Source organism: Manacus candei, unplaced genomic scaffold (assembly GCF_025592945.1).
Source record: "Manacus candei isolate 608988 ecotype Guabito, Panama unplaced genomic scaffold, ASM2559294v1 h1tg000011l, whole genome shotgun sequence".
Taxonomy (NCBI): Eukaryota; Metazoa; Chordata; class Aves; order Passeriformes; family Pipridae; genus Manacus; species Manacus candei.
In genome coordinates this window covers 24,473,760-24,500,921 of record NW_026138059.1, presented here as the reverse complement: position 1 = coordinate 24,500,921, position 27,162 = coordinate 24,473,760, and the positions used below count along the sequence as shown (strand labels likewise).

At 38.0% G+C, this 27,162-nt stretch overlaps 1 protein-coding gene across 5 annotated transcripts in view; it reads left to right on the top strand.

The window, feature by feature from the left end:
• Positions 1 to 27,162, top strand: part of UBE3D (ubiquitin protein ligase E3D) — a 135,643-nt gene that overhangs the window by 53,032 nt on the left and 55,449 nt on the right. Inside the window, exons 10-11 of one of the 5 annotated variants that reach the window (XR_007902834.1) lie at positions 10,392 to 10,575; positions 10,798 to 14,213. The exons of 3 other annotated variants lie outside the window; for them this stretch is intronic. Coding sequence is in view for 1 of the 2 variants with exons in the window: in XM_051777959.1 (XP_051633919.1) it covers positions 212 to 286 (75 nt within the window). In the remaining variant the exon portion in view is untranslated. Of the gene's footprint in view, positions 1 to 211; positions 3,400 to 10,391; positions 10,576 to 10,797; positions 14,214 to 27,162 lie in introns of those variants that run through there. One more of the 5 variants, XM_051777959.1, reaches the window with a different exon arrangement.

The following is a 27,162-nucleotide window of genomic DNA, read 5'->3' as shown; positions in this document are numbered from 1 at the left end:
TCCGAGTTCAAGCACAGTAAACAGAAAATGTCCAAGATATTGAATTTTTATGATGATAAATGAGGCTGTTGAGCAAATTTTATCTCACTGCTGTTATTGTGGGGAACCACAATAGTGGTACTTGCCCTCTCAAGGCGCTATTCATAAGGCCACAGATTGTAACAACAGTTTTAGAGTTAAACAGATTATGGTTTTATTTTTACTTTTACAGTTGCATGAAGTTGAAAGAAGATTGCGATTAAGAACTTCTGAGCCATTTCAAAATTTCATTTCAAATAGCTCTTGATAGTCTTTGGAGCTGCACCCAGCGCCACTGGTAGCTTTCAGCACACTGTCTGCTTTGGTTGAGAAATGAAGGCAGTGTTTAAGAAAAAACAATGTTCCTTCTACCATCGCAGTAAGAATTCCTGCCAATGTCTCTGAAAGGAAAACTCATTTGCTTTCAAAAAAATGAGGAAAACAGAGGTTTGTCGTAGAATGCCTGTTCTCTGTCATTTAAGTTGTCATTTAAAGTCTCTTAATAAAGTACAGAAAGCTTGCTAAAGGCAACAAGTTTAGTGATATAGACAACAAGTTGCTCAGAAAACATAAGAATGAAGAAGTACAGTATTCATTGTAGTTTAATGGCTCTAGTGTATGCGCTTCTAAAGACTCATGAAAAGCAAAATGTAAAATTACTGCTGTCTCTCAGGTCTATGCATGGTCCAAACTAAAGTATCCCTTGATATTTGGTGTTTTTTAATATTGATACATATATTTTTATGTGTGTCTATATATATAAAAAACACTTTCAAAATCATTTATGAGAAGAGGTAGTTAGCTGCAGATAGGCGACACCTGCAGATGCTCCTGTGTTTTCTGACAATCCTTTTTGAAGCAAACAGCTGAGTAAAATTTAGGAAAATCAGCTCAGTTTAGCTCAGCTCAGTTTAGCCCAGCTCAGCTCAGCTCCTCCATTTGTTCTGAGCGTTTGGAGCTGGGGAAGATGCACAGATTATTTAAGATGGATTCCCCTCCCTTGGAACACTGTCAAACAGCAACAAAGACAGGTTCAAAATTATATGTGCCATAGTCATATAAGAAATGAAAATATCAAGAGTGAAGGAATGACTTTCAAAATATTGTGCCTTTTATTAAACTATCCCAGAAAGGAAAAAAACATAAGTCAATTTATGCAGTAAAAATAGCTTCTTATCTTTTTAAACATTTTAAAAATCACAGACCATTATTTGCCTACTAAGGACCTCCCTCAAAATGAATTATAGATCTGAATATGTATATTCTGTAATATTTCACAGACAAAGGATGGCTTCCTAAATAGTGCAGGAATTTTTTTGACCATTAAGGAGATTTTTTAAATATTTCTCTGAAGCTTGACAATGTTTATGTCTCTGAAACTTCTGAATGAACATTGACAGTAGTAGGGAGCAACCACTGCAAGTACATTTCAATCTCTGTGGAAATACCATAATTTTTGTTTCCCTTAACTGATGGGTTTTACATAATGTAAACTACAGTGAGCACACCCAGTGTAGTTAGTGTCAGGCTCTTTTGGCTGCTCCTGTTTTCCCCAAAATAAAGGTGTTTCGATTTTTGTGGATTAGTTAGTATAAAAGTGCCTACTATGTGCTTTTTCCAGTTTTGACTAACTCAGGTAGATTACCAGGATGACATAGGATTTATTTTCTGGTTTAATTGTGATCATTATATGTAAGTTTTTAAGTTCAATTTAAAACAATTTATTTTAAGAAGGAAATAAGTACCCAAGCCTTGTATATGAAAGCAAATGTAGTTTTGTAAAATATGCATAGAAATATTTCACTGACTTTAAAATAAAAGAGGTTATAACATGTATATACGGGAGTTTTTTTATGTTTGTGTGCATTTACCAAGAGCCATAATAAATGTATTGAAATGCTGCAGAGTAATTTGGAAAAAAATTATAAAACTGTATTGAACAAATGCTGACAAGCAAATGATATTAAGAGAGTTACTGTTTCAAAGACAAATCTGAATATTTCTTTGCAGAATTACAAAGATTTCTATGTTCAATTAAGAGGAGTTTTTTTGTCTGGTACTTAATCGTCCCATGTTAAGTTGATTTATATTATGTGACAGGTTATATTACCTGGTGTTCACTGTAAACTATCTTTTAAAAGTAGCTCTGAAGTGTTCAGGCATATTTCTTGGACACTGAGATTATCCATTTCTTTTAACATTAACTCTTAGGGCCTCAAACTGAGATGGAACAATTTTTTTATTGAACTATAATTAGTATTTTAAGTCCTTGTTGAACGTGTACCAAAAATTTTACGTACTGATTCTGCATAAACTTTATTAAAGCATAATGTCTCCCGGCTGAGAACTGTTCAGCTCTGCATATGCAGGAGCTTATTCAGCGATGACCTGTATGTCCTTATGTGCCCCCATATGACTCATCCATATCTGTAGCACAGGCTCTTATTTCTAGGCTAGGGTTTTGTTATATCTGGGGCTGCTTTGGACATGCTGATGAGAAGGTAATATCTCACTTGTCTGATATGTGGCATGGCTACATTTCCTCCAATGGACAGGAGCTGCTCATTTATATTGGCCTGAAACAGAACAAAATCAATCATGTGCAAACCTAAACTATGAATGGGAAAAATGCAAGCTGAGCTTACTTGTGAAAACACAAAATTTTGTCATTACTTCAGTGTTCAGTGATGGAGAATCAGGGCCTTGACAGCAGTGGCCTTGACCTGAATTTCAAAATTTGTTGTCGTTTTCTCGGAAGAGGTAAATGCTTCTTTTCTTCCAAGGCGGTTCTCCAGTAGAGAAGTCAGAGAGAGCGAACATGGGCATATCCTAAACACAAGTAGATTTAATTACAAAAAACACATGAACTCCAAATGAGAAGCAGTGAACATGTAGCACACAGGCAAGTGCCTTCTCTGAAAATACAGTCTCCCACTGCTTGAGAGGGAAGGTCTGCCAGAGGAACAACTTGTTTGTGTGCAATTCCCTTTGCACAGAATATGGCAAAAGCCACCTGTTACATAAGCATCTGGTAATACATTTCAAAGCAGTTTTCTTAGAAAAGAAGTTCAAATATGTCATTGTAGTAGTTTGACCCTGGCTGAATGCCAGCTGCCCACCAAAGCTGCTCTATCACTTCCCTTCTCAGCTGAACAGGGAAGAAAAACAAATGAGCAACTCATGAGTCAACGGTAAGGATAGGGAGAGATCATTCACCAATTGCTGTCATGGGCAAAACAGATTTGACTGGGAGAAATTAGTTGAAGTTGTTAACAATCAAATCAGAGCAGGATAATGAGAAGTAAACCAAATCTTAAAAACGCTTGCCCCATACTCCTCCCTTCTCATGTTTAATTTTGTTCTCAATTCTCTACCACCTCCTCCCAGCAGTGCAAGAATAAGGGGAATGGGGGCCGTGGTCAGTTCCATCACACATTATCTCTGCTGCTCCTTCTTCCTCAGGCAGAGGACTCTCACACTTTTCCCGTTCTCCTCTGTGGGTTCCCTCCCACGGAAGACAGTTCTCCATGAACTTCTCCAACACGGGTCTGTCTCACAGTCTGCGGTTGTTCATGAACTATTCCACCATGTGTCCCTTTCATGGGGTGCAGTTCTTCAGGAACAGGCTGCTCCAGTATGTGACCCTCATGGGGTCACAAGTCCTACCAGCAAAGCTGCTCCTGCATGGGCTCCTGTCTCCACAGGTCTACAGGTCCTGCTAGGAGCCTGCTCCAGTGCAGGCTTCCCATGGGGTCACAGCATCCTTCAGGCATCCACTGCTCTGGCAGGGGTTCCTCTGGGGGCTGCAGGTGAACATCTGCTCCAGCATGGACCTCTGGGGGCTGCAGGGGAACATATCTCACCACCGTCTTTATCACAAGCTGCAGGGGAATGTCTGGGAAGACCTCCTCCCTCTTCTTCTTTACTGACCTTGGTATCTGCACAGTTGTTGCTCTAACCCAAAGACACTACCACCATTGTTCATAGGCTTGGCCTTGGCAAATGGTGCATTTGTCCTGGGGCTGGCTGGCATTTGTATCTGTTGAACACAGGGGAAGTTCTAGCAGTTTCTCACGGAAGCCACCCCTGTAGCCCCCTGCTACCAAAACCTTGCTGTGCAAAACCCATACAGTCATTTACCATTTAGATGTGAATGTACACTTAATTGCAGGAATCCAGTTTAGATGGTCTGGTGTAACCCATGTATCAACTGCTAGAAAGGGGTGAAGACAGAAGTAATTAGGAATCAAAATGCCTGATTGGTGCCACTCTTTTTTTTTTTTTTTCCAGTTTTCATCTATTGGAGCTTTCTGCTTTTCCCAAGTAATTCTGAAATCTGAAAGTGTAGCTGTTATTTTGTAATTATCGAGTAGTTGTGTAGGTAATATACTGTGAAACACAAACTGAGAGTTTGTCTTCTTTATCAACAGACACCATCCTGCAAGTGTGTTATGGAAAAGACAAATTCTCTTGTTTTGTATACCTGAATATATACATAAAAAAGAGTCTTATGGGAGGTCTGATACACTTCTAGAACATCCATTTCTTTTTATTAACTGAGGCTGTTGCCTTTGTGACCGAGAAACAAACTCTGCTCAAAAGATATATTTAGCCCTGTGCACAACCAAATATTGCAATATATATTCAACATGATTTGTATAGGGCTGCTTCCCTCCAAAACCTTGGCATCTCTGAGTTAGTCTTAGCTCTATCCAGATTATAATTAAGAGCTTGATTTACGTGAGGTGTAAGCTTCAAGGCCATAGCTAAAAATTTACAGAAATCAGATTATCAGCTACATAGAGCTCTGTTGCTTTGCACATAATGCTGAGTCATTGGACAACAATGATTCTATAATGGAAATTTATCTTAAAATTTCATGTTGTTATGCTGTGTGTTTGGTGAATGCTTGTTATTATGGAAAGCTACAGCATTGTTCATTTCCATTAAGAGTCTGGATGGAAAGCTCTGAAGCTACTTATGAAATCCAGAAAGCTGTACAGAAAAACAGATGTATTTATAAAGGTGCTTCTTAGAAGGTTTAAAAATGCTTTAAAAATGGATGGATCCAACTCTGTTAGATTTCAACTGTAGGCTGAAAATATGTATGATGTTATCACAGATGACAAAATTTTGAGGGATCCTGAAGGAGGATGTCACTAAATTCCAGCATTTTATTGATAGATGGGTCAGCTTACCAAGGCACTTAGAGTAGCTCAGGAGCATTGTGTGTTAAAGAGCTGGAAACAGTAACGATGTCTTCAAGGAGACAAATGGACACATATACAGGAGCCTGCAAAGCCAGAGCATAATAATAGAATCAATGACTTGACTAAGATAAAGTACGTGGTGGACAAAAAGGAAGAGGGTTGTTAAGTTCTCTTCTTTTTATTGTCAGTTGAAAATGAGTCTGGAATGGATCTTTTGGTGAAGAAGTCAGTAATGCCTCCAGTGAGAAACATACAATTTGCCTTCCCTCAGAACTGGAAGTCCATCATTCAGTTGCAATGTCAGTAAAGAGTGGTGTGCTCTAAATCTCTGTTCTTAAATCATCATGTTCTGGGGCTGGTGGCTGATGACAAATGGTAGAGCTTGAAAGCTCTTGCTTCTTAAGGAAGAAAATGCTAGGTTTGGGTTATAGGAAAGCTAGAATGGGCAGAAATATGACATGGGGAAACAGGTCACATCACTGTCTGTCCAGAGGCGGGGATAGACCTGAAGGGAAGTATAACAGATAAAATGGACCAACTACCCTTTCGGTAGGCTGGTGCTCTTGCTATTGACGTACACCAGCACAGTTCTGACTGGGCATAAAGAGGACAAAAGTATTTCCATGATCTCTAAGTTGCTTGCTGCTTTGACCAGTGAAAAAGATCAGTAGTGTGAATATTCATTTGTAATAGCTCCACTGCTTTTCAATTAAGCAAGCTGTTCTATGCATGGGAGTGTGAGGAGGTATCTCAGCCTATGCATTTTATAGAACTTCTGAGACAAGATTTGGAATACTTCTATGGGAAGAAGAAAGAGAAGGTCAAAAAGGTGTATAAGCATTAACACAACCTACTGAAATAAGGAAACGATTTAGCCTTCAACAGAAAGCTGTTATACCTTGGCGTGAAACCTGGCAACCATTTGGTAAGATGTGGAAAAACTTGCAGGAATCTGAAGATACTGTAGCTGAGTGAGATCACAGGGAGTGTTGGGTGGGCAGAATGTGATTGCTGTTTGGACTTTTGCCAGGGTTTCTGGCTAATGTTTCTTTATCTGTCTCCCAGTAGCTTGACAAGTAAAATGGGAAGTGATTCTGCCTTATGGAAAAAGAAAATTTAAAAAATTATTCCCATATCACTGATGTAAATTATAAAAGCATGGTATATAGAGAAAGAGACTATTTTAAAACACCAGTTCCCAGTCTTCATTATTTTTGTGAGCTGTGGCATTGTGAAGTGATGAAACATCAGGGAGCTATATTCCTGCTGTTGCTTTTAGTGAGCTTGAGTTTTATAAGGAAAACAGAAGAAAAAAGTAAGTATTAAGCACCTTGGCTACATGCAAAATTGTATTGCCTGCAAACTCGTACAAATGAAGATGTGATTTTAATCTTACTGACTATTTTGGCTGCTCAGTCCACTTCCAAGTTCTTCCAGAATGCCTGGCATTTCTAAATATGATTCTGAAAAATACTGAACATTGTACTGCTCAGTTAGTCTGTGACTGGTACCACTGACCCTAGTTCAATAATTATATGCTGCATAGTTCAGTTGAGATAGAAGTTTTTCTATCTGTTGATGTTCCAGTCTTTGACAACTTTTTCTATTTTCATATGTCCCACCAAATAAAAAAAAGGCTATTATTGTGTAATGGGGGGTAACTAGCTAACATATTTCTTTTTAACTCACCAGAGAGCTTGCTGCTTACCCTTTATTTCATGTTTTCATACAAAGCCTGTTCCATTTATCATTTGCCAGATTTTCAGAAATTAAATTCTAGAATTGTCTTGTTTTCCTCTTTGTTAACCTCATTGAGTTTTGTGCACTGTTGAGTTTCCATGTTACATTCTAATTTCTATTGGATACGAGTTTACTTTGTTTCCATATAATTTTGGAACAGACAGCCCTGTAGTTCTTACTGCTTTTCACTGTTTAGAAACTAACTTTTAGTGCTTACAGTTGCCTACTTGTATTTGCCTCTTTTCAGGTAAGGTGGAAAAACTGAGGCTGGGAGGGTAACAACAGGGCTTTATATTCTACTTTGAAATGAAGTAGAACCAACTTTCTGTCTTAAATTAAAAGAAAAAAAGGTCTGCTGAACATACAGAAACCTTTATATTTCGTTTTGGATTCTCTGCTTCCACAGAAAGGAAATGCATTTTCAGCTATATTTTTATAGAGCGGTAGCTAGTGACTAGTTAAATTAATCAGAAGTGTCTATTCTGCATGATTATCCTAGGGATATATTCCATTAAGCGAATGCTTTTTCTATTTTAAGATGGGATGAAGAATATGACTAAATACTGTCTGTAAAACTTACTGTATTTTTTAAGTTTTTACTCACCTCTTCTACTCTATATTTCCTACATATTTTTGCCCTCTCATGTAGTGTTCTTTCTAAAATCTGGATTTAATCCTGGTACTAGTGAAGGAGATTAAGAAATTTTTCAGTTTGAAATATTAAACCTAGAGTTCTTTGAGAAGAAATTCAAGAACAAATAAAAATAAATTCACGTGACATCTCATGTAGCTAGTAAATCATCAGGGACTGAAATTTAAACATACAAGTAAATTTTCACTGCTCAAGTGTTGATGCTAATGGAGAACTGGAATTTGAGAAGTAGTCCACTGCTCCAACAGTGTACCGAGGCTCTGAACTCTTCTAGAAGGAGACAGGATTCTGGTGAGGCCAAAATTTGATAAGATTTGAAACAAAAGGGAATTTTGATGTATGTGAATAAGAATGGTGAGCTTATGTGGCTTAATGATTAGATTGATTTTGAAAGAGCTACTGAGTCTACTGAGTAGAATATTACGGTTTTTTAAGCCACTTCTGTGTGAGGAGTTTGGAAGGAGACTGTTCTGTCATTTACCTGGTATTTGGATCATCTTCTGAGGCCTCTAGCATTCAACAAGGTTGTATCCACAACAGCAAATTTAGATGAAGCAGAGCTCCAATTCCACCTGGAAATTATTGTGTTCCTAGAATTTAGTTAAAATGAACTGTCAGAAGTGAGACACTGTTTACGTATTTTTAAGTATAGCTCAGTAGCTGAGGAAACCCTTGGTGACAGTTATTAGCTAATCATTTTATTTTAGCCTTTCCTGCAAAGGCAAAGCATGTATTCCTGATACAAAACAATGAAGAAGTCAAGTGGGGCTCTTTCAACAGTACTGATAGTGGTTAAAGTACCAATACTTATTACAGTGCAGTGTCACTGTTGAATTACACTCCTTTCCCAACTCTACATTCAGATAAGTTACAATGCAGCTGAATACCTGATTAAATCTTTGAAAATCATTCTCAGAAGAACCCGTAATATTTTTTTACAACAAGGTGATCATCTTGAAGAAGATGCAAGTCACAGAAAAAAAAATTTCACATAAAGACATTATCTTAATCTCCCATGCTACTCTGCTTATGCAGAAGTGACTTACCAGTCCATTTTTAGCTATTCCAATAAAAATTGCCAGTACTTTGGATTACCTAGTATTTGCATTCAAATGAACAAATACTGAGTGTTTTTGAAAGTTAGGCAATCATTTAGGGTGTCCATTTGAAGACTTAGGAGCTTGTTTCTCATCTTGTAAGCTTAAAAATGCTAGTGATGGTCCCTTAGTAGATATAGCTTTTAATTAGTTTGTGAGGTATTACAGAAATGCACCTGAAGCGTTTGTGGTGATAGCTCAACATTGTAGGCAAGGACCTGAACCTATTGAAGTTAATATTAAAACTCTCCTTGGCTTCAGTGGTGCAGAACTGGCCTGCAAATGAATAAACCAGCCAGCTGGATATATTTTAGAGAAATAATTATTGCAGACTCTCTGAAAGTTCCTCATTAACATTTCTGCATGTGAACTTTGCAAGCAAATGCTTGAAGCTAATCTCTGATAGCTGTTTGTTAGACAAGTGAAGTAATAACTGTGGCTTCTGGTTCATGCAGGGGGTTTTCTGTTGGATTTTTTGTCCTTTCTTTGAAGACTTCAGTCAGTATAAATGATTTAAAGGCTTCACTCCACTAGATGGGGAGAAGATGCTTATAGGGTAGTTCTTGCTTATACTCTGCAGTTATTGATGTAATGTAATATTTCTACACTTGAGTGAGTATAGATTTTGAATAAAAGAATTTAATTAACACTGCATAAATGTTCCTCATAAGGGGAAAATTCTCTATTTCTATTTCATTAATGCTTCATGCTTACAGCAGTTAACTAATTTAATTTTACTCCTGGTGTTCAAGGTCTATGCTTTTCTTTCCTCCTGTCTTTCAGTCTTTCTGTCTTTTAAACAGGCTTTGTTTGTGTTTTATAGTTGGGAAGAGAAAATCAACCAGACATAAAAGAAAGGGAAAAGTGCAAAGCATTTTTTTTTTAGTTGGATTTTGTGTAATACACAGTGGACATGTATCTATGACTGTGCATAAAATGTATGTAAGGTGAAAAAATGAGATTTTTTGAATGACCTCTGAGATTTAAAGACTACAAATCCTATTTTAAAAGTAAGCTAAGGGAAAAATGAGTTATTTTAAATAATTAAAGGTAGGTAGGATCAGTCACATTATAAAAGCAATCCTTACACATACCAACAACCGCACTCATTTAATTTGGCTTACTAAGGAAATTGAGGGTTTGGGGGATCAAAATCCCTTTTGAGATTTATTTTGTTTGTTTATTTTGTGTGCAGTACAGCAGGATTTTGCATAAAATGGTTTAATTCAGAATACAAAGTGAATGAAATGATGTGGCAAGTGTTCAAAGTGAATAAAAAATATCTGTTCATATTGTGTGTCAAGCAGTAAGGGTTTTAGTGTGAGAAGTCCAGGAGAATGATTGTTTTTAAAGTTTGAGGCAAACGATTTTTCAGTTTTCTTTCTTTCATTTACTTGATACAGTTGTATTAAATAAAGGTTTTCATGCAGAAATGTTAAGTGCCTGGTTTCAGTCGTTGGTAGTTCTCAATATTTATCTTATAAAGCTGGTAAAATTTTTAACAACTTCAGGTTATTTCAGTCAGACTTCAAGGTCATGCTGTGATCCTCAGCTTTGGATCTTGCATTTCTAACTTGTTCTTGATTATCATCTTTCTACATTTCTACTGATTTATACTATTTTTTATTCAGTGAACTTTTTGAAGTGCTAAATTATCTTTTTTTTATCATGCAGATAATTTTCCATGTTTCAACAGCATATTTTTTTAGTGGCCTTGCCCTAAGGAAGAAGTTTTAAACTGTATTTTGGAAGTTGTAGAGCAGACCAATATGCTATAATAATTATACTTCAAGAATCTAGAATGATACCTTAAGGGAGCTCCAGTGCAAACTTTGTTCATATATACTTGTCCTTGATGGTAAGATTGGATTAAAAAAATAATAAGAAGAATTGAAAGAATACGGAAAATTGATTCTCCTTGAAGATTATTAATGTTTTCTAAAAAGAAGATCAAAATTACCATAAAAATCTCATTGTTAAAGAAATCATGCTAGCTTTGTTTTGAATAATAAGATCTTTATCAGTACAAGAAAAGTTCTCATAATAATAAGACCTAATGCTTATTTTCATCTGAAACCAGAAAGTATTCAATGGCAGGAAAACAGACAAAGAAAAAGAAGGGGGGGAAAAAGAAGCTTGAAGAGAATAATATAGATTGCGTGGAACCACCAGCTGAAGGAGAGACTCATACTATATTGAAATATAGAGAAAAGAGGTTGCAAAGGAGCAGGCAAGGAGAAGAGAAGGCGAGTCAACCAAAACTGCAAGATAATGTTTAATTCATAAGTATTTTCTGTGCAGTATTTGACTACAGTATCTTTCAAGTGGATGAAGGAAGTTGGTATATAAATGGAAACTTAGGCAGCAAAATGAAGAGGGAATGTGAAACTTGCACTCAAAAAGAGTGGAAAAAGTCCAGCTTTTAGGTTTTACAAAACATTTGAACTATTTGTCTTCAAGGATACCTTAATTACTAATCTTTGTTAATTAGCTGGTTCACTTCAGAAATGCTGCAACAGAAATATATTCACAGAGTCATTGAGGTCAGAAGTGACCTCTTGATATCATCTAGTCCAATCCCCTGCTAAAGCACAAGTCAGCTAGAGCAGTTGGGTTTTAAATATCTCCAAGGATGGAGACTCCACAACTGCCCTGGGACACCTGTACCAGTGTTCTACCATCTTTACAGTCAAAAAGTGTTCTGAAGGAATTTCATGCTCTCCAATTTGTGCTTATTTCCCCTTGTCCTGTTAGTGGACACTACTGAGAAGAGTCTGGCTCTCTCACCTTCACTCCCTCCCATCAGATATTTTTACACATTGATAAGATCCTCCTGGACCTTTTCCAGGCCTAACAGTCTCAGCTATCAACCTCTCCTTATATGAAAGATGCTCCTTCCCATCCCTTAGTCATCTTTGTGGCCTCTTGTTAGCCCATTCTTAGCCCTTATCTCGCTTCAGGAAGTCCATATCTTTCCTGTACTAGCACTCCAGATGTGACATTGTGAGTGCTGAGTTGAGGTGAAGGATCATCTCCTTCAACTTGCTAGCAGCACTTTTCATGATACAGATGTATGTCCTCTTTCAGTGTTCCGTTACCCAGTCCTCCTTCACCAAGGGTAAGTCTTCTTCTTACAGATTTGTCTACTGGTCTCAGGGCCCTTGGATTCCTGCAGGCTGATCATATCAGTAAAGACTGAGGCAGAGAGGGCGTTGAGTACCTCGACCTTTCATTGTCCTTTGTCAACAGGGCCTCTGGCAATGTGCAGGCTAATGCTGTACTACTTACTGCTTGTGTCTCATTGAGAATCTGGAAAGAACTGCCTCCTGGCTCACTTGGTTCTCATCTTCTGCTGAAGTAGTTGCTGTTCATGGTGATGGCTGTTGTTGCAGTTAATTGTTTAATTAGGGTGAGTAGGGAGCCAGTGTACAGTGTACAGTCTACAGTGTAGACTTGACCGTACCTGTTAGATGTCACTCAAGATTTCTTCAGTGATGGTTAGGTTGGGAGTGCAAATACTGGTTCAAAAGTAGTCTCCAAATAATCGCATTATCCCAGTCCAATGAGACGAACAGTCCCTAAGTATCCCATACATGTGTGCAGTTAATGTCTTTGACTGGCACCAGTGTTTTAACATCTATTTCATTTTGAAATGGGTCTCATTTCAGCTGGTTATCCAGGGTGCTGCCAAAGCCCATGTGTGAGCTGTGATAAATGAGTACAACTTGCCTCAAAATCCATTTGTGTTTTTTTTTCTTGGATCCCTTTTCAGAGTATGATGGGTGGCCTACTTTTGTGTGTATGAAATATTATTTTCCTGTTCTTTTGTGACATTATGGGTCTTGTAAACTGTTGCATTGTCTTTTGGAATAGGTGGCATTATTAGGATGGATATTAATTATTTTCAGGCTGCTGATACATCATCTCTGCATGATCTATATTTGTCTCTTGAATGTTCCTCATCTCCAGCTAATTATAGGTGGTCTTGAGGGAATCAGCTTCCTAAGTTAAATAGACTAGTGTAACACACAGAGTGTTTCTGAAGTGTGTTCAGATGATTCATGTCACCTTCTTGCACTTTCGCAACCAGATTTTTTCGCAGTTCTGTGGTGAGCACACGCTAATGCTGCTACCTACTCTCCCATTTGGGAGCACGGTTCCCAAATCCCCTTGGTCTGAAAACATGTAAATTCCTTTCTCTTCTGTTTCCAGGCTTGTGGAGCAAACTTGTTATTTTGTTTCTGCTTTGAGAAATGTAAATTTTTTGTGTCTTTTTGCTGTCAGTTAATATTTTTCCTCTGTTCTATCCATTGCATTTTTTTAAAAAACAGCTTTAAGCTCTTCAGCAGATTCTGTGATTACTGTTACATCAGTTATCTGAAACTGAGAAGGGGAAGAGTTTGGTTTTTTTCTGGTTGCCTATTTTGCTTATCTAAAAAAGTCTCGCATCTTTTTTCCTTTCTTTCTCTTCCCTCCACCTGCCAGCCCCTGAAAATTGGAAACATGAGAGGTCTTGTCTGAGCATTGGATTAAGAGCCAGGAAATCCTTACTCTTTCTTTCCATGACTCACTGTGTGTGTGTGTCCTTGGGCAATCTGTTAATAGTAACAGATAAAAGCTGTGCATGGCTTTTGGCTGAAAAATTAAAAGCACGGTGCGTGATCCAAGGAGATTATTTCATATTTAAATCAAAGCATGGCAAAAGTGGACAGGAAAGAAAGGCTGCAGAAGATGACTACTGGGGGAACAGTTTGTTTATGAGCTGCATAAAATGGCTGTGAAGGGAGATGGCTGTTGCTTACAGTAATTTCTTTCTTGTTGAATCCTTTGATTCCATCACATTGCAGGCATATGCTGAGGTAGTAGATGCACACACATCCCTCAGTTTCAGAGCAGGTATGTTCTTATTTAAAAAGAAGTAGATAAATAAGAGTGATGGAAGAGGAGAGGATGCACTGTTCGATAGGTAAACCTGCACTGTTCAGTACATAAACCTGTAAATCATAGCACTCTGAGGGTTTTCTTGGAAGATTGGGTTGGTAATTGTGTTTAAATGTGTGTAAATGCCTGAGGTTTTTCTGTTTGCTTGCTTTACTTTTTTCACATTTCACATCTTTAAGGATGTGAACTCTTCCTCACAGTTCAGTACAAGTAACAGTAATCTTTGGAGAGAGTAAAGGTTTGGGGTTTCTAGACAGTCACTTGGAGGCCTGGGAAGACTAATGGAATCATTTACCTATATTTCCCTTGATAAATCAGACATGAAAATAACTTACAAAAGTAACAGAATACAATAGAATAGAGAAAGCTGCCTTCTGTACTGCTTATGTGACTTTTATGTACAAGGCTGAATACCGTGAAAAGCTCTTTATAGAACATGCTACTTTCAGAGTGTATTTGCAGACATTTTAATACCATATTCATTCAGTGTTCTTTCACATGACGTTGCCTATACGTGTATTTTGACTATTTAGCTCCCATTGCTGTGGTATTGAGGGCTGCAGTTTTATATTCAGCAGCAACCTATTTAATCTGGCTTAAGAGAGCCCTTCCATCTTGTTCAGAGAACCCATGTAACCTTGTCACTTCTACTCCTTTGGCATTATCCAGTGACGATGCCGCTGTGCCAACAGAGTGAGGAGGAGGTTTGCAAGACATTTTGCTTATTGCTTAACCTTCCACCAAAGAAATGCATACTTCTGTGGTGAAATACGTTAGTGAAGGCTACTAAGGTTCTTGTATAATCTTTGATATTTCATTTGATGAGGAAAAAAGGTTGTGCTTGGAATGAGTGTTTGGATTTGAATTATTAAATACTTATGTATTTTTTTTCCTGTTTTTGAATAGTCATGGTTTATTGAGAAGAAATATATTAGGGTTCTGAGATTCAGAATCTTCTGGTGATGCTATGGTATGCAAAAGGTCGTTGTTTCAAAAGGTTAGTGCTGCCCCTGCAGTGGAGGTTGCTGTCCTGATACCAGAGAGTGTGGTCAGTCTGACCTCTGCTCGAGAGTGTTAACTTGCATTTCCCACTGTTGCTGCTCTTTTAACATGCTGGGATAGGAATCTGATGAAAAGACTCTTTCAGAAAGGGTTTAGCTCTGTATCCTGTGCTGTCAGATGTTTGTCCTAGCCTTTGTGATCAGTTTTTTACCCCATAGACTTGGGGTAAACTACTTTTTTTGTAGTTTATAGCTAGGACCACATGGAATTCTTGTGTTTCATTAAATTTAGTGCCCTGCTATCACAGATGTCATATATCATCAATTAGACAAGCTCCAACTTAAAATCTCTTTGGTTCTTTGTACAGCCCTTCCTTTTGGAAGGCCAATTCGTTTTCTTACGGTGCCTTCAGAAATTACCATTAATTGATGTATTCATCAAAATTTTCCAGTTCTGCCCTGATAGAGAGTAAGTATTTAAAATTGTCTGATGGCTGTCAGGAGCACCCATAAGCCATTTATTAGTCTAGATTTGACTCCCATAAGCATTTCACCACGTGAATAATTGCCTCCGTTGGACAATAGAGCTGTTCCAATGTGTGTATGGAATCAATGATACAGGCCTAAGTTCAGCTTCTGAATAACCATGTTCTTGTTGATGAAATCATTACAATCAAAAGGACATGTGAATTTGTCTCAGGTCAAAATTGTTTTCTTCAGTATTATTTTCAAGGAGATAATTCTCTGTCATCAGTCATTTTAAAACCTTTCTTACTGTCTTGCTAATTTAATAGACTTTTCTCTCATGGGTGACTGTTGACAAGAAATACTTGGAAAGGATGCAGCTTAAATGTACTGAAGTCAAAGTTAATTGTATTAAACCTTCTTAAAATGCGAGAATCATATAGTACCAGGAAAAAAAACATCTAGCATGCAGAAATTACATTACTACATTTCTTCCATCAGTTGTTCTACAGGCAAGCTTTTCCATAGGGAAAGACATAAGAGACTTCAATACAGTCTAGACAACCATTTTAGTTTCTTACGAGATCCTCAGTCTAACTTTCGACTTTTGAGACTCAACCATGCTGAGAATTCCCAGAGCCGAGGAGTCGTGCTGCCCATGGAGAGTCTTCCCAGTATTTCCGTAGTTAAATTTTATTAATTTTGTACATCATGTCCTACTCTTATAAGACACCGTCTGGAGTATGGCAATAAACAAAGTACTAATAAACCTCATACATCTTGCAACACCTACCCTCCTTTAAGTCTTTACTTTTAAAAGTCTTTGCTTCATTTACTTTTACTTTGTAGGAAATTAATAGTATAGCTTGATTCAAAGAGGTTTAACTTGCAGGATTGGTGTTTGAGCACAGTCTGCTTTCAAAAAAAGACCCACTTGAGAGATTTTATCTTCAATTATCTTATTGTTGAGGGAAAAGTATTTTAAAAATGGTAAATATTGTATTTTCTTATGAAGCTTCAAGGTCAAGAACTGTTCTTTTTACCAAGAAAACATCTGTTTTCATGAGTTTGAGCCTTGAAATGGATGGTTTCAGCTTTTGTTCTGATTGCAGCTGGCAAAATAATGCATTCAATCCCTAGAAATAAAAATCAATTTGACCTAGTAATGGTTGTAGGGATCTTAGAGGCCAGAAATCCACACTGTAAAAATACCTGATATAATTTAGGAGCTCAGATCTTACCAAGAGTAGCCTTAAACTCCGACAGCCTTTAGAGGCTTTGAAAATGTTTTATTACCCAACCAGTATTGTTGAATGCCTGGCTTTTTAATAGGTATCATGAGATTGTACAAGAATGGCATGACCTGGGACCAAAGGACCACCCTGCTCAGACTGTGTCCCCCTGGGAATGAGTCATAGGAAGCAAAGACATTTTCCTAAATATCTCTTAGTTGCTGTGCCTTCATGTTTTCTTCTGCCTGTCTCTCTATTTCACAGGATAAAAATGAATGCCTTATATAAATTATTTTTTTCCTTCATCTTCTTGGTTAGCGCTTTTATTACAGCCATATCATCTTCTAAACACCTGTTCCTGTTTTAACTCAATTCTAATCTCTTGCCAAAAGCAGAACTCTGGTAGGAATGCAGTAGTCCCAATAAAGTGTTAAAAATAAAATAGTAGTTGATACTTAAATACCCATTTATATACACAAACAAATTAATCCTCATACCTCATGCAGGGATGTATTTATTCTCATTCCAGTTTTAACTACCAGGAAGCAAAGAGAATTTAGGCAGCTAATTTTTCAAACTTGCTTTTTTCCATAAAGTTTTCAAAAGATAACCTAATAAAGACATATCTTCAGCCTATCTAGTTTCAAAATGTTACTTAACAGTACCACATTCTCGTTTAATCTCCTCTACCTCATTTTTTCGAGTTATGGTAGATTTGGCTGTTTGGACCATATGAATTGCATGTAAATGTGAGCATATAACCAAATACCTCTGATTAGAAAATATCATTTATTTCTGTTCTCTAATTCATCCATTCTATATCATGCTCACTCTGCCTTCTCCCCACCTCTTACTGTTATTTCAAATCATATGTCAGGTAGTGTTTGGGTTTGGCATATTGAAAAATGGATGTGCACACAGGAGATGGCCATGTCTTACACTGTGGCAGTATTGCATACATGACAAGATATCCCAGCAGTTTCAACATGACAACACAGTGTGTTTTGCTCATGTAACATTTGCTAAGGAAGACTCTTACAAACCCAGTTTACACCTGTGTACTGATTTCTGTGACATAACTAACTATAAACATTGCAGGAAATGAAGATGATAGACCATTTCTTAGCTTTCAGGGTTTGGTAGATTTTCTTTTTATGTATAAATCTAACAGTTTAAAGCCAAAACCAAAATTAAACTGCAGTTTCTCCTTCCAGGCGATCAGCAAGTAGAGTATTGACCAGAAGTGGTTGACTTGTTTCTTCCCAGCCTCTTTGTAAAGCACCTTACCACAGTAGTTTTAATATAGCTTTTCCTGACAGTCAATATGAAGACAGAGCAGGTGACCTTTGGTGCTGCTCTATAATTTCTCGTGTCAGTTTTACCTGTCTTTTGGGGTTTTATATAGCATTTTGGTGTAAGAGATGAGAAGGTTGTCTTATGACTGGCCTCGTACAGACTCTGAACAGGTACCAAAATTTGGACAAAAAGACTGATTTTCATTTAATTAAAATTCAAAGATGCATTGACCTAGAACATTAATATCTAATGTCTCTAGTGTCTTGCCAATGCTGAATCCTGCAGGTAACTGTATTGCTATTACATTAAGAGTTATGGAGAGTGTGAGGGAAACCCAAATAATTTCTTTAGTTGATGCTTGTGTGATAGCCTTGATAATACATCACACCAGTTACATCTGTTTTATTTAGTGCAAATGCTTGCTCTAAAAACTTCAGTTTTTAGCAAGATATACTGCATTCTCCTCCTTTTTTCTTATGTTTCCAGTTCAATTCCTTATTCTCTTTAGTTTTCTACCATATTGCTTCTAAAATTGAAATAATCTCAGTCTGCTATTTTTTCCTATAAAGGGCAGAGGAGTTGGGGGGAGAAAAAAGACAAGAAACGCAAGCAAGAAACTGGTATCTCCAGCCAGGCTCTGAAGGGGATTCTGGCTTGCAGATTTTATCTGAAGCTGCAACTGGGAAACAAAAAACTATTTCTGTAGTAATATTGCTTTTCCTGGAGAAACTGTGAGAAAGACTGCATGGTGACTTTATCTCCTACTGTAGTATACGCGACATAGTACAGGCTGGCGGTAAATCCTGATAGAAGGTGTGTTGTGTGGGTTTAAGGGAGAAGGATTGATTGGAGTGAGAAGAAAATGTTAGGGGTAGTGGTTAAAAATATGAGAAAGAAGATTATAGTTACTGTGGTGAATGGTTCAGTAATAGGGAATAATAGAGAAAATGTTAGTTTATGGTGAAGGGATCATTTGAGCTGGAAAACTAAGCTGGTAGTAGAAGACTGTATTATTCATTTTTCTGTTTTGGATGATGCAGCACTTAAAAGTCACCTTTCTGTTTTAAAGTGTGCTATGGTACTTCCTGGCTAAAGAGGCAGGAGAAGGAAAGGAAAGGAGACATTTGCCAGCTTAGAATCCAGCTGTGTTACTGTGTAATAAAGACCTAAAACCAGTGCTTCTCTTTCACTTATGTTAGCACTTCCCTCTATTTAAGGAGTAATAAGATTGAAATACAGTAACAGGATATTTTGGTGAGATAGGATTCTTCATAAATTATGTTGCAGAGAATACCACCAAAGAGCATCTAATTGAGAGCAACAGCCAAGCAAATGACCAGAACATTACACATCTGGATGAGCCAACATCTAATCAAAGACATAAGTCTTTGCTCTTATCTCACACCTGACATGCGCCATTCTTTATCAGTTTACTTTTGAGAGAGATGATTCACTGTTAGGGAGAGATTTTGTTGCCACTTAGCTGACTCTATTTATTCCCTCTGGAATTAGGTACAATTCACTTGCTTCATGGTCAAGAAAATTTCTCTGTTCAGACCTGTGGTGATGCATCCCCTCTCATCCCTTTCTTTTTTAAGACACCAGACTATGTATAGTGCCCTTGTTCAGGGCTTTTTTCATTCTTTTCTTCTTTATTGCTGAAATACGACAAGAGGTATAATTGCTGAATACCACAGCAGTAGCAGTGTGTCATATTTCTTTTCCTGGGAAAGATACATCAGTATTATTGATTCTGGTCAGTTGAAACAGACTCCCAAGAGTGCAAAGTAATCTAGTGGTATGAGGACTGCAAAAACTCAATGAAAGCTTAAACTGACGTGACTTCCAGGAAATCAACCTGGAGCAAATCCTTCTGTGACAGTGTGTGTGAGTGTGAAATGGCCCACTGGAATGCCGGTCTTCGAAAGGGTGACAGACTCATCCTTCTCTAATTCAGCCTTGTGCCACACCTTTCGGCAAGGCTGAGAAGTTTTTAGAAACTGCATCCTATGTTTCCATTTGGGCTGCCAAGCATTAATTTCTTTACTTGTCTCTAGCTTTAGAATGCAGCCAGCATGCTGTAAATTGACACAGCAGCTTTCAGAGCCTTGTTTAGTTTTAGCTTGTTGTGTATTTCCCAGTTGCCCATGCATGTATGTGCTTAAAGAAATGTCTTTTCTATAGCAGTTTAAAACCACTTGAACCACTTGATGCAGGAACATATGTGCTACTCCAGTTGCCTGATTAGTTTGAAGTTTGGCTTGGTAATTACTACAGTAAAACCCAAACATCGTCTGGTTGACTAAGACAACCCTGAATTCCATGGAATTTGTAGCCTGATTTGCTTTGTATCAGTAATTGCAATGCAACATTAATACCAAGTTACATCCCCCACTATGGTTTACATTCAAGAGAGAAAGTGTATGTAGGACTAACAAAGGTGAATAACACTACTTTTTCTGTGCTTGTCATAATGATGGGGACCACAAGAAGTAACATCTGCAGTGGAAATAAAAATAGTACAGGCTAATGAGGAAGGCTTGGCAGAAAACAAAATAAAGCCATGAAGTTCTGATACTTCTAGATGTAAAGAAATGAAAGATTAATAGCCATCTTATCCTGAAAGAAAACCAACCCAAAAAACCTTTTACTTTTTTTTTCACACAAAGAACTACTTGATCTAAAATTTAAAAATATTGGTGGTCTTCATATAAAATAAAAACATGCGGAGATTTATATTCTGCTGTTTTTGCAAGCTGCTTATGGTTTTCCCTCTAAAGCTTTGGCAAGCTTCAGCACACAATTGTTATGTTAGCAAAAAGATAGTTTGCAGTACACATGCACAACCTGGGTCTTAAGAGGAATCTCTTACTTTTTCTCATTTATCTCTGTCACATTTCAAATCTAGTTTCGTTCTTATAAGAAATTAATACTTTTAGGAAGGATTACTTGAAAGAATGAGTGCTGATTTATAGACTGGTTTATTTCATAAATCCTGAAGTGACATTACCAGATTGAGAAATCATATTTAAAAGAATAAGTCCTTGCTTTGATTGCAATTAGCTTTACTAGCAATTGAATGAAAGGACTCTAATTCTCTTCCTGCTTGGTCATTTTGGTTATATTTATTATTTTCTCCAGCTTGGATAGAAGAATAAAGTAATTTATTAGAGTGATATTCTAAACAGTTTCTTCCACGTTGAAGATAGGGAAGCTGACAGGTGGACAATGCTTTTCACATTGTACGGTAGAGGACTTGTCTTTCCCCAGCCTTCCCCAAATTCCCTGGGGAATTTGACTCTTCAGATGATAGGTCTGCTGAAGCCAGGTTCTCCCCAACTTTGGTTGCCACCTGTGTTCCTCTGCTTCTGTGGTAGTGTAGCACTGACCAAAAATATATCTCTTCTAAGACCTTAAAGCTGTTTGAAGCAACTTGTCTTTGAGATGTGAAATTCCATGCAGATATATATGCTAAAGAATGACCTTGACCTTCTGTGAGTGAGGTAAGAGTCCTTCAAAAAATGTCTTCTCCTCCACACCCAAATCTGAGCCCTGTAGGCATTAGTGGGCTGCATTGCAAAGCTGCCATTCCACATGCCTTTATTCCTCAGTGGAATTTGCAGGGTATTTGCTTGTCAGGATAACATAGTTCCACAACATGTGCTTCTGTTGATTTCATTATTGCCATCACCACATAGTCCTGTACAGCACAATGCTGCTATGTTTGGCTGAGAAAATATTCTGGATGCATTTTAGTTTCTGTTTCCATTGAAATTCAAGCATTCTAGTGATAGTCATGAAGGCTTTTATACTGAAGTATACTTTCTTATTTGATTAAATATTTGAAACTCAGCTTGTCCAAATATATATGTTCAGTCAATCTGAAGTATTGTAGTATTGTTTTAATGACCTTTTCAAGGGACTTGTGTTCACAGAATCACAGAATTCATTGGCTTGGAATAGACCTCTGAGATCATTGAGTCCAACCTATGACCGAACACCACCGTGTCAACTAGACCATGGCACTAAGTGCCATGGCCAGCCTTTCCTTAAATACCTCCAGGGAGGGTGCCTCCACCACCTCCCTGGGCAGCCCATTCCAATCTTATCAACCTTTCTTTGAAGAAATTCCTCCTAATGTCCGACCTAAACCTCTCCTGGTGAAACTTAAGACTATGTCCTCTTGTCCTTTCACTGGTTGCCTGGGAGAAGAGACCGACCTCCACTTGGCTACAACTTCCTTTCAGGTAGTTGTAAAGAGCAATGAGGTCACCCCTGAGCCTCCTATTCTCCAGGCTAAACACCCCCAGGTCCCTCAGCTGCTCCTCGTAGCACATGTGCTCCAGAACCCTCACCAGCTTTGTTACCCTTTTCTGGACATGTTCCAGCACCTCAGTCTTTCTTGTAGTGACAGCCCAGAACTGGGCACAGCACTTGAGGTGTGGCCTCACCAGTGCTGAGTACAGAAGGATGATCACTTCCCTAGTCCTATCACTTCCACACTATTCCTGATACAGGCCAGGATGACATTGGCCTTCAGTCACATTTCTGTTTGAATTAGTAGTAATTCAATTAATTTAATAGTAAACTATTTAAGACTTACCAGCCTAGTGATATGAAGTTCTGTTGCTATGAGCACAGGCTGATGGTTCCTTGGTTTGCTTAGTCCAAAAATGCCAAGGAAGGGTAATTACATAAAACACTTTTTCATGTTCTGTTGCATACTCAAAACCAGGCTTCTCAGTGCATGGCATTTAAAGCATCTTAGGAAACTTTCCCTATCCGAGAGAACCCAAAACAATTATTTTTGACATGTCATGATAAGTGGCTACCATTGATTGACTGTGGAGGGGATATTAGAGCAGCCAAGTCTACTTACATGATCTCTGTGCCACAGGGGAAACAGGCACCCAGTGACCTAAGGTACAGCTATTATCCCAAGAGCTTAGAGTACAGAAAAAAAAATTAAACATCAGCATAACAGAGGACAAGTTTTCCATTGGAATATAGCCAGGGAGTTGCAGACTACCAGGAGGCTCTCTTAGGGCAAGTATATACTACACGGTCCGATGATTGATGGATTCAATGATCTTGGAGTTCTTTTCCAACCTTAATAATTCTGTGATTCTGTCTCTGGCTGTGTTCATTCTTCAAGTAGTGAATACACTGCCTTCCTCTCCAATTTCCTCTAAAAATGCCTTTGCTTTCTCACAAAGCAGCCCCAGAGATCTGGGGGTAATGTGCAATGGCTTGGTAACATTCAAGTCTGGAAAAGACAGCTGCTTTTTTATGGGTCTGTGGATTCAGTGGGAGCAAGTGTAAATATAGCAGTTAATGTTCTCTCACGTCTCTGCTCATCTAATGCCATCTGCTTTGTGTCCATTCATTCACACTGGTACCAAAATGTATTTCTGGAACAGGTTATTTGTGTATCAGCAGACTTGATCCCAGATTGTTGGGTGAGAATAAATATATGAACTGTACTGTATGGGTAGGCAGATGAACTTCTAAGATTTAATATGGCTGTTTATAATCAGCCATTGCCAATAGTTGCTAATCCACAGGGTAATGGTAAGAGTCTGCTTCTGGTGGGGGTGCAGGAATGGGAGGAGCACTGTTGCACCTTAGGGAAGACCTTATTCCTCTAACTCCTCCATCCCTTTTTGAGCAACTGTGGCAACACCAAACTTTGAGAAGAGTTTGTCAAAAATCAAATATTTGTAGATCTGGAACCTACATGTGGTGCAGATGCTTTAATTCCTCCGATTCGCTGATCTATCTTTATGTTACGGGCGTGAGAAATGTGTGAGGCAGGGTTATGGCCACCTCTGTCTGTTTATGCACGTTGTTCCTCTTATGGTATCGTGCATTGCTAAATATGGGGATAGGGGATATGTAGGATCAGTTATATTCACACAAACATGTTTATATCTGATTCTTTTTTTCAAGGTATTCTATGTACAGGGTATCTTGATTGCACTATAATTTGCAACGACCTAAGCAGTTGTACTAGCTATAATTATTAAGGCTTAAACCATAACACTTAGCAGTAGCCATAGCTTTTGTGGCTATACAAATCTGTATGTGAATTAGACTGGTCTGAGTCTTTGAGTATATGTTATCTTCCAAATCCAGCTATATATGTGGAAAAAACCACTATTCTCAGCTTTTCACTCTCTTTTCCACCAGAGATTAGTCTCTCCCCTGTTATCTGCCAGCGGAATTGTTAATGCAAGCCCTCCCTTTCTTGTTTCCAGGGTAAATCAATTCAGTTTGTGCAGACCAGAGTTTAGTGTATCAGTCTGATTTCACTAGACACTAGGCAGAAAGCTTGAAATGGTGTTTTGTGGGGAGAGAGGAATGGTAACTTGTAGCACAGGGACACCATGGGCCTGTGAGAGTAATGTCATCCAGCACAACTGGATCTAGGAGCAGAGGTCTGCTTACAGCTGTCTGTGCCTTTTTGGGCAGGTTATTCTCTTCCTATGCACATGGATGGCATGGCATTGCTTGGTTACTGTCAGCCTCGAATGGAAATAGATACAGCATTTGATGTTGATTGTAGGCTGTAGCCGTATTGATGTGTAATCAACATTTCCTCTGCAGTCATTCCATCACTCCTGATTTCACACTAGCACATGTGCCGGATTAAAGCACAGATATCTGTTTATGTACAGATTGTGTGTTGCAGTAGATGTGATTTGAGACAGCCATGTAAGTTGTGTTCTTCTAAAACACAATGTAACTTTATGAACGGTGTGTGGTAGTGTTTAAAAATTAATCTTATGTTCAAAGACAACAGTAGAATGTCTTTTATACATTTAAACTTCAGTTTTGAGCCTGGTGGTGGAGTTTTATTCTTTGCTGTGCAATAAAAAAGAGAAACCAGAGCAGTCATATTTCAGGAAGCATTCATAGATTTAATAGGTTCATTTTCTTCTGCTGAAACCAAAGCATACATAACTACTTTCAACCCACTATTTTCCTTTATAGTTATTCCAGGAGTAAACAGAAGTACAATTCCCTCTCTGAAACTGAAGAGAAATTCTCTACCTTCTACATACTTTTGTTTAGCTCTTAGGAGAGACGTGCATTATCTTCAAGAGACACACACAGGGATTTTTATGCACCATTCACTTGGTCTCCTTTAAAGAGAATAAAAACTTAGGAACACTTTAAAAGCTTGTGTTATAACATGGAAATGCAACTTTTGGCATATGAGTTATTTCCTGTTTTGTGGAAGTAAGAATCTGGCTGCTTTTCTGGTTCTTGCAGCTGATTCAATGATTGAACTACTTTGCTTAGCTGAGAAAATTTTCTACTAGTGCTGAGTTTCCTGTGCCATCAGATCCACAAGACATGGCACACACTGAATTTGCAGATTGCATTTCTTTAAAGTACATTGTTTTACCTCCTGTCACGCTCCTGCTTCTCTTACAGCAGTCATCTGCTCTGCCTGCTCACCCAGTGTTACCACTTGGGTAGAAGAGATTTCTTTCCACCAGCTTCTGCCATGTGGAACCACCTTCTTTTATCTCCTGAGTTCATTAGGTCTCTGTAGTTTTTAAAATATTTTCTGAAATTACAACTGTTTTCTTTCACCTTTTACTCCTCTGTGTTTGGACATATTTCACTAGACCAGGTTGCCCAAAGCCCCATCCAACCTGACTTGAACACTTCCAGTGATGGGACATTCCATCTCTGAGCAACCTGTGCCAATGTCTCACCACCTTCACCAAAAAAAGTGTTTCCTTATGTCTAAATCAACACTTGATGAAATAAAGCATTATTAGAAGGTTTCACAAAGACAGAAACCTATAACCCCATGGCTACCTTCTTCCTATTGAGGAAAGACTATTGCCAGCTTCTGGTTTTGTAGCTTATATTAAAAGAGTTTTCACCAGCACAGCACTGTTGTTTCACTTATCTCTTTCACTTATACATTTGTGTATAAATACAAAAATGTCACAGTCTCAGAATGGCTGAGGCTGGAGGACAACTCTGGAGACTGCCCCATCCAGCCACACTGCACAGGCAGAGTCAGCCAGAGCCGGATGCCCCAGGCTGTTTGCACTTGAGTTTGAAATATGCAAAAGACAGATGAAGATTGCACAACTCATCTGGACAACCTGTTGAGAAGTTTGATTACTTAAGTTCTCTCTCTGTCAGGATGCTTTTCTCAATCCTCAGTGCCATTCCTATGTACCCTGATGTACTCTGGGGTATGCTTAACAGTTAGACATTTTGCACTTACCCATTCACTGCCCAGGGAAGCTGTGGATGCCTCATCCCTGGAAGTGTTCAAGATCAGGCTGAATGGGGCTTTGAGCAACTTGGTCTAGTAGAAGGTTCCCTGCCCATGACAGCGAGGGATCAGAGCTGGATAATCTTTAAGGTCTCTTCCAACCCTAGCCATTCTGTGATTCCATGATTTTCCTGGAAAAGCTAAGAGAGCACAGCTTCTAAAACTGAACATCACAACATGGATTTTTTAACTTGTCCTGACTCTGAGATTTTAACAAAGTTAGTGCTGCTTTATTGTTTACTGAAGAAATGATTTTGTAAGATATATCATTCATATGTCTGGTGCTCTGGTCCTCCCTCTGTATTGTTATCTCTAAAACTACTTGAAAATGTGGAGTTTATGTTTGTTCATTATCCAGAGGTCTTAGCGGCTTCTGGCTCTGTGGAAAACTAATGGGGTAGAGGGCTGAGATGCACTTGATACTCTGTGATAAAGTAAGATTAAAATCTTCAGAAATAATTGAGAGGAAATGAAAAAACAATATCTCCTATCATAGAAGTATGGATCGTAGAGTGCATAAATCATTCCTAACAGTGGATTAATACTAGCTACCCTGAATGTTTTAAGGGGAGAATGTGCTAAGGTAAGGTCAATAAAAAAACTGATTAGAGAACTGACTTTGTTTCTGAATTTATTGATAAACCTTAGTTTGTAGATGAGATAACTGTTTGGCACATTATTTTTCTTTCAAAGTGCACTAGTAGCAGTGAAATACTGGATTTGCAGACTTCGCTGAAATCATTACTACTAGAGCTGGAAGAGGTCAGTAGTTGTCTGTCTTGCACTGAAAGTATCCTGAAAGATGGAGAACTGGGGGAAAACCACTTAGTCCCACTTTCCCAACCTATTGATTTATTATGTAAAAGAAGATACAGTTTATTGCTGTTCAGAGATGCAACTGCATCTACAGTAACAGTATAATAAAGAAATATTTTATATGCTTCATATTGAACTTTTGGTTAGGTGAAAGTGGTTTGATTTCAGTTGATTTTGGTCTCAAATATTTTCATGAGTTGCAGAGGTTTGTTAAGCAGCATATGATTTCCACGTATTATCTTTTTTTTGTTGTTGGCTATGTCAACTGAAGAAGTGATCTAATGTGCTCTTTTCATTCACATCAGTAGTAAATATAAATACAGACAGTAATAAATGATTCTTTTTGTTATTTTTCAATTTATTGGGCAGTAAGAGAACCTGGCAGTCTA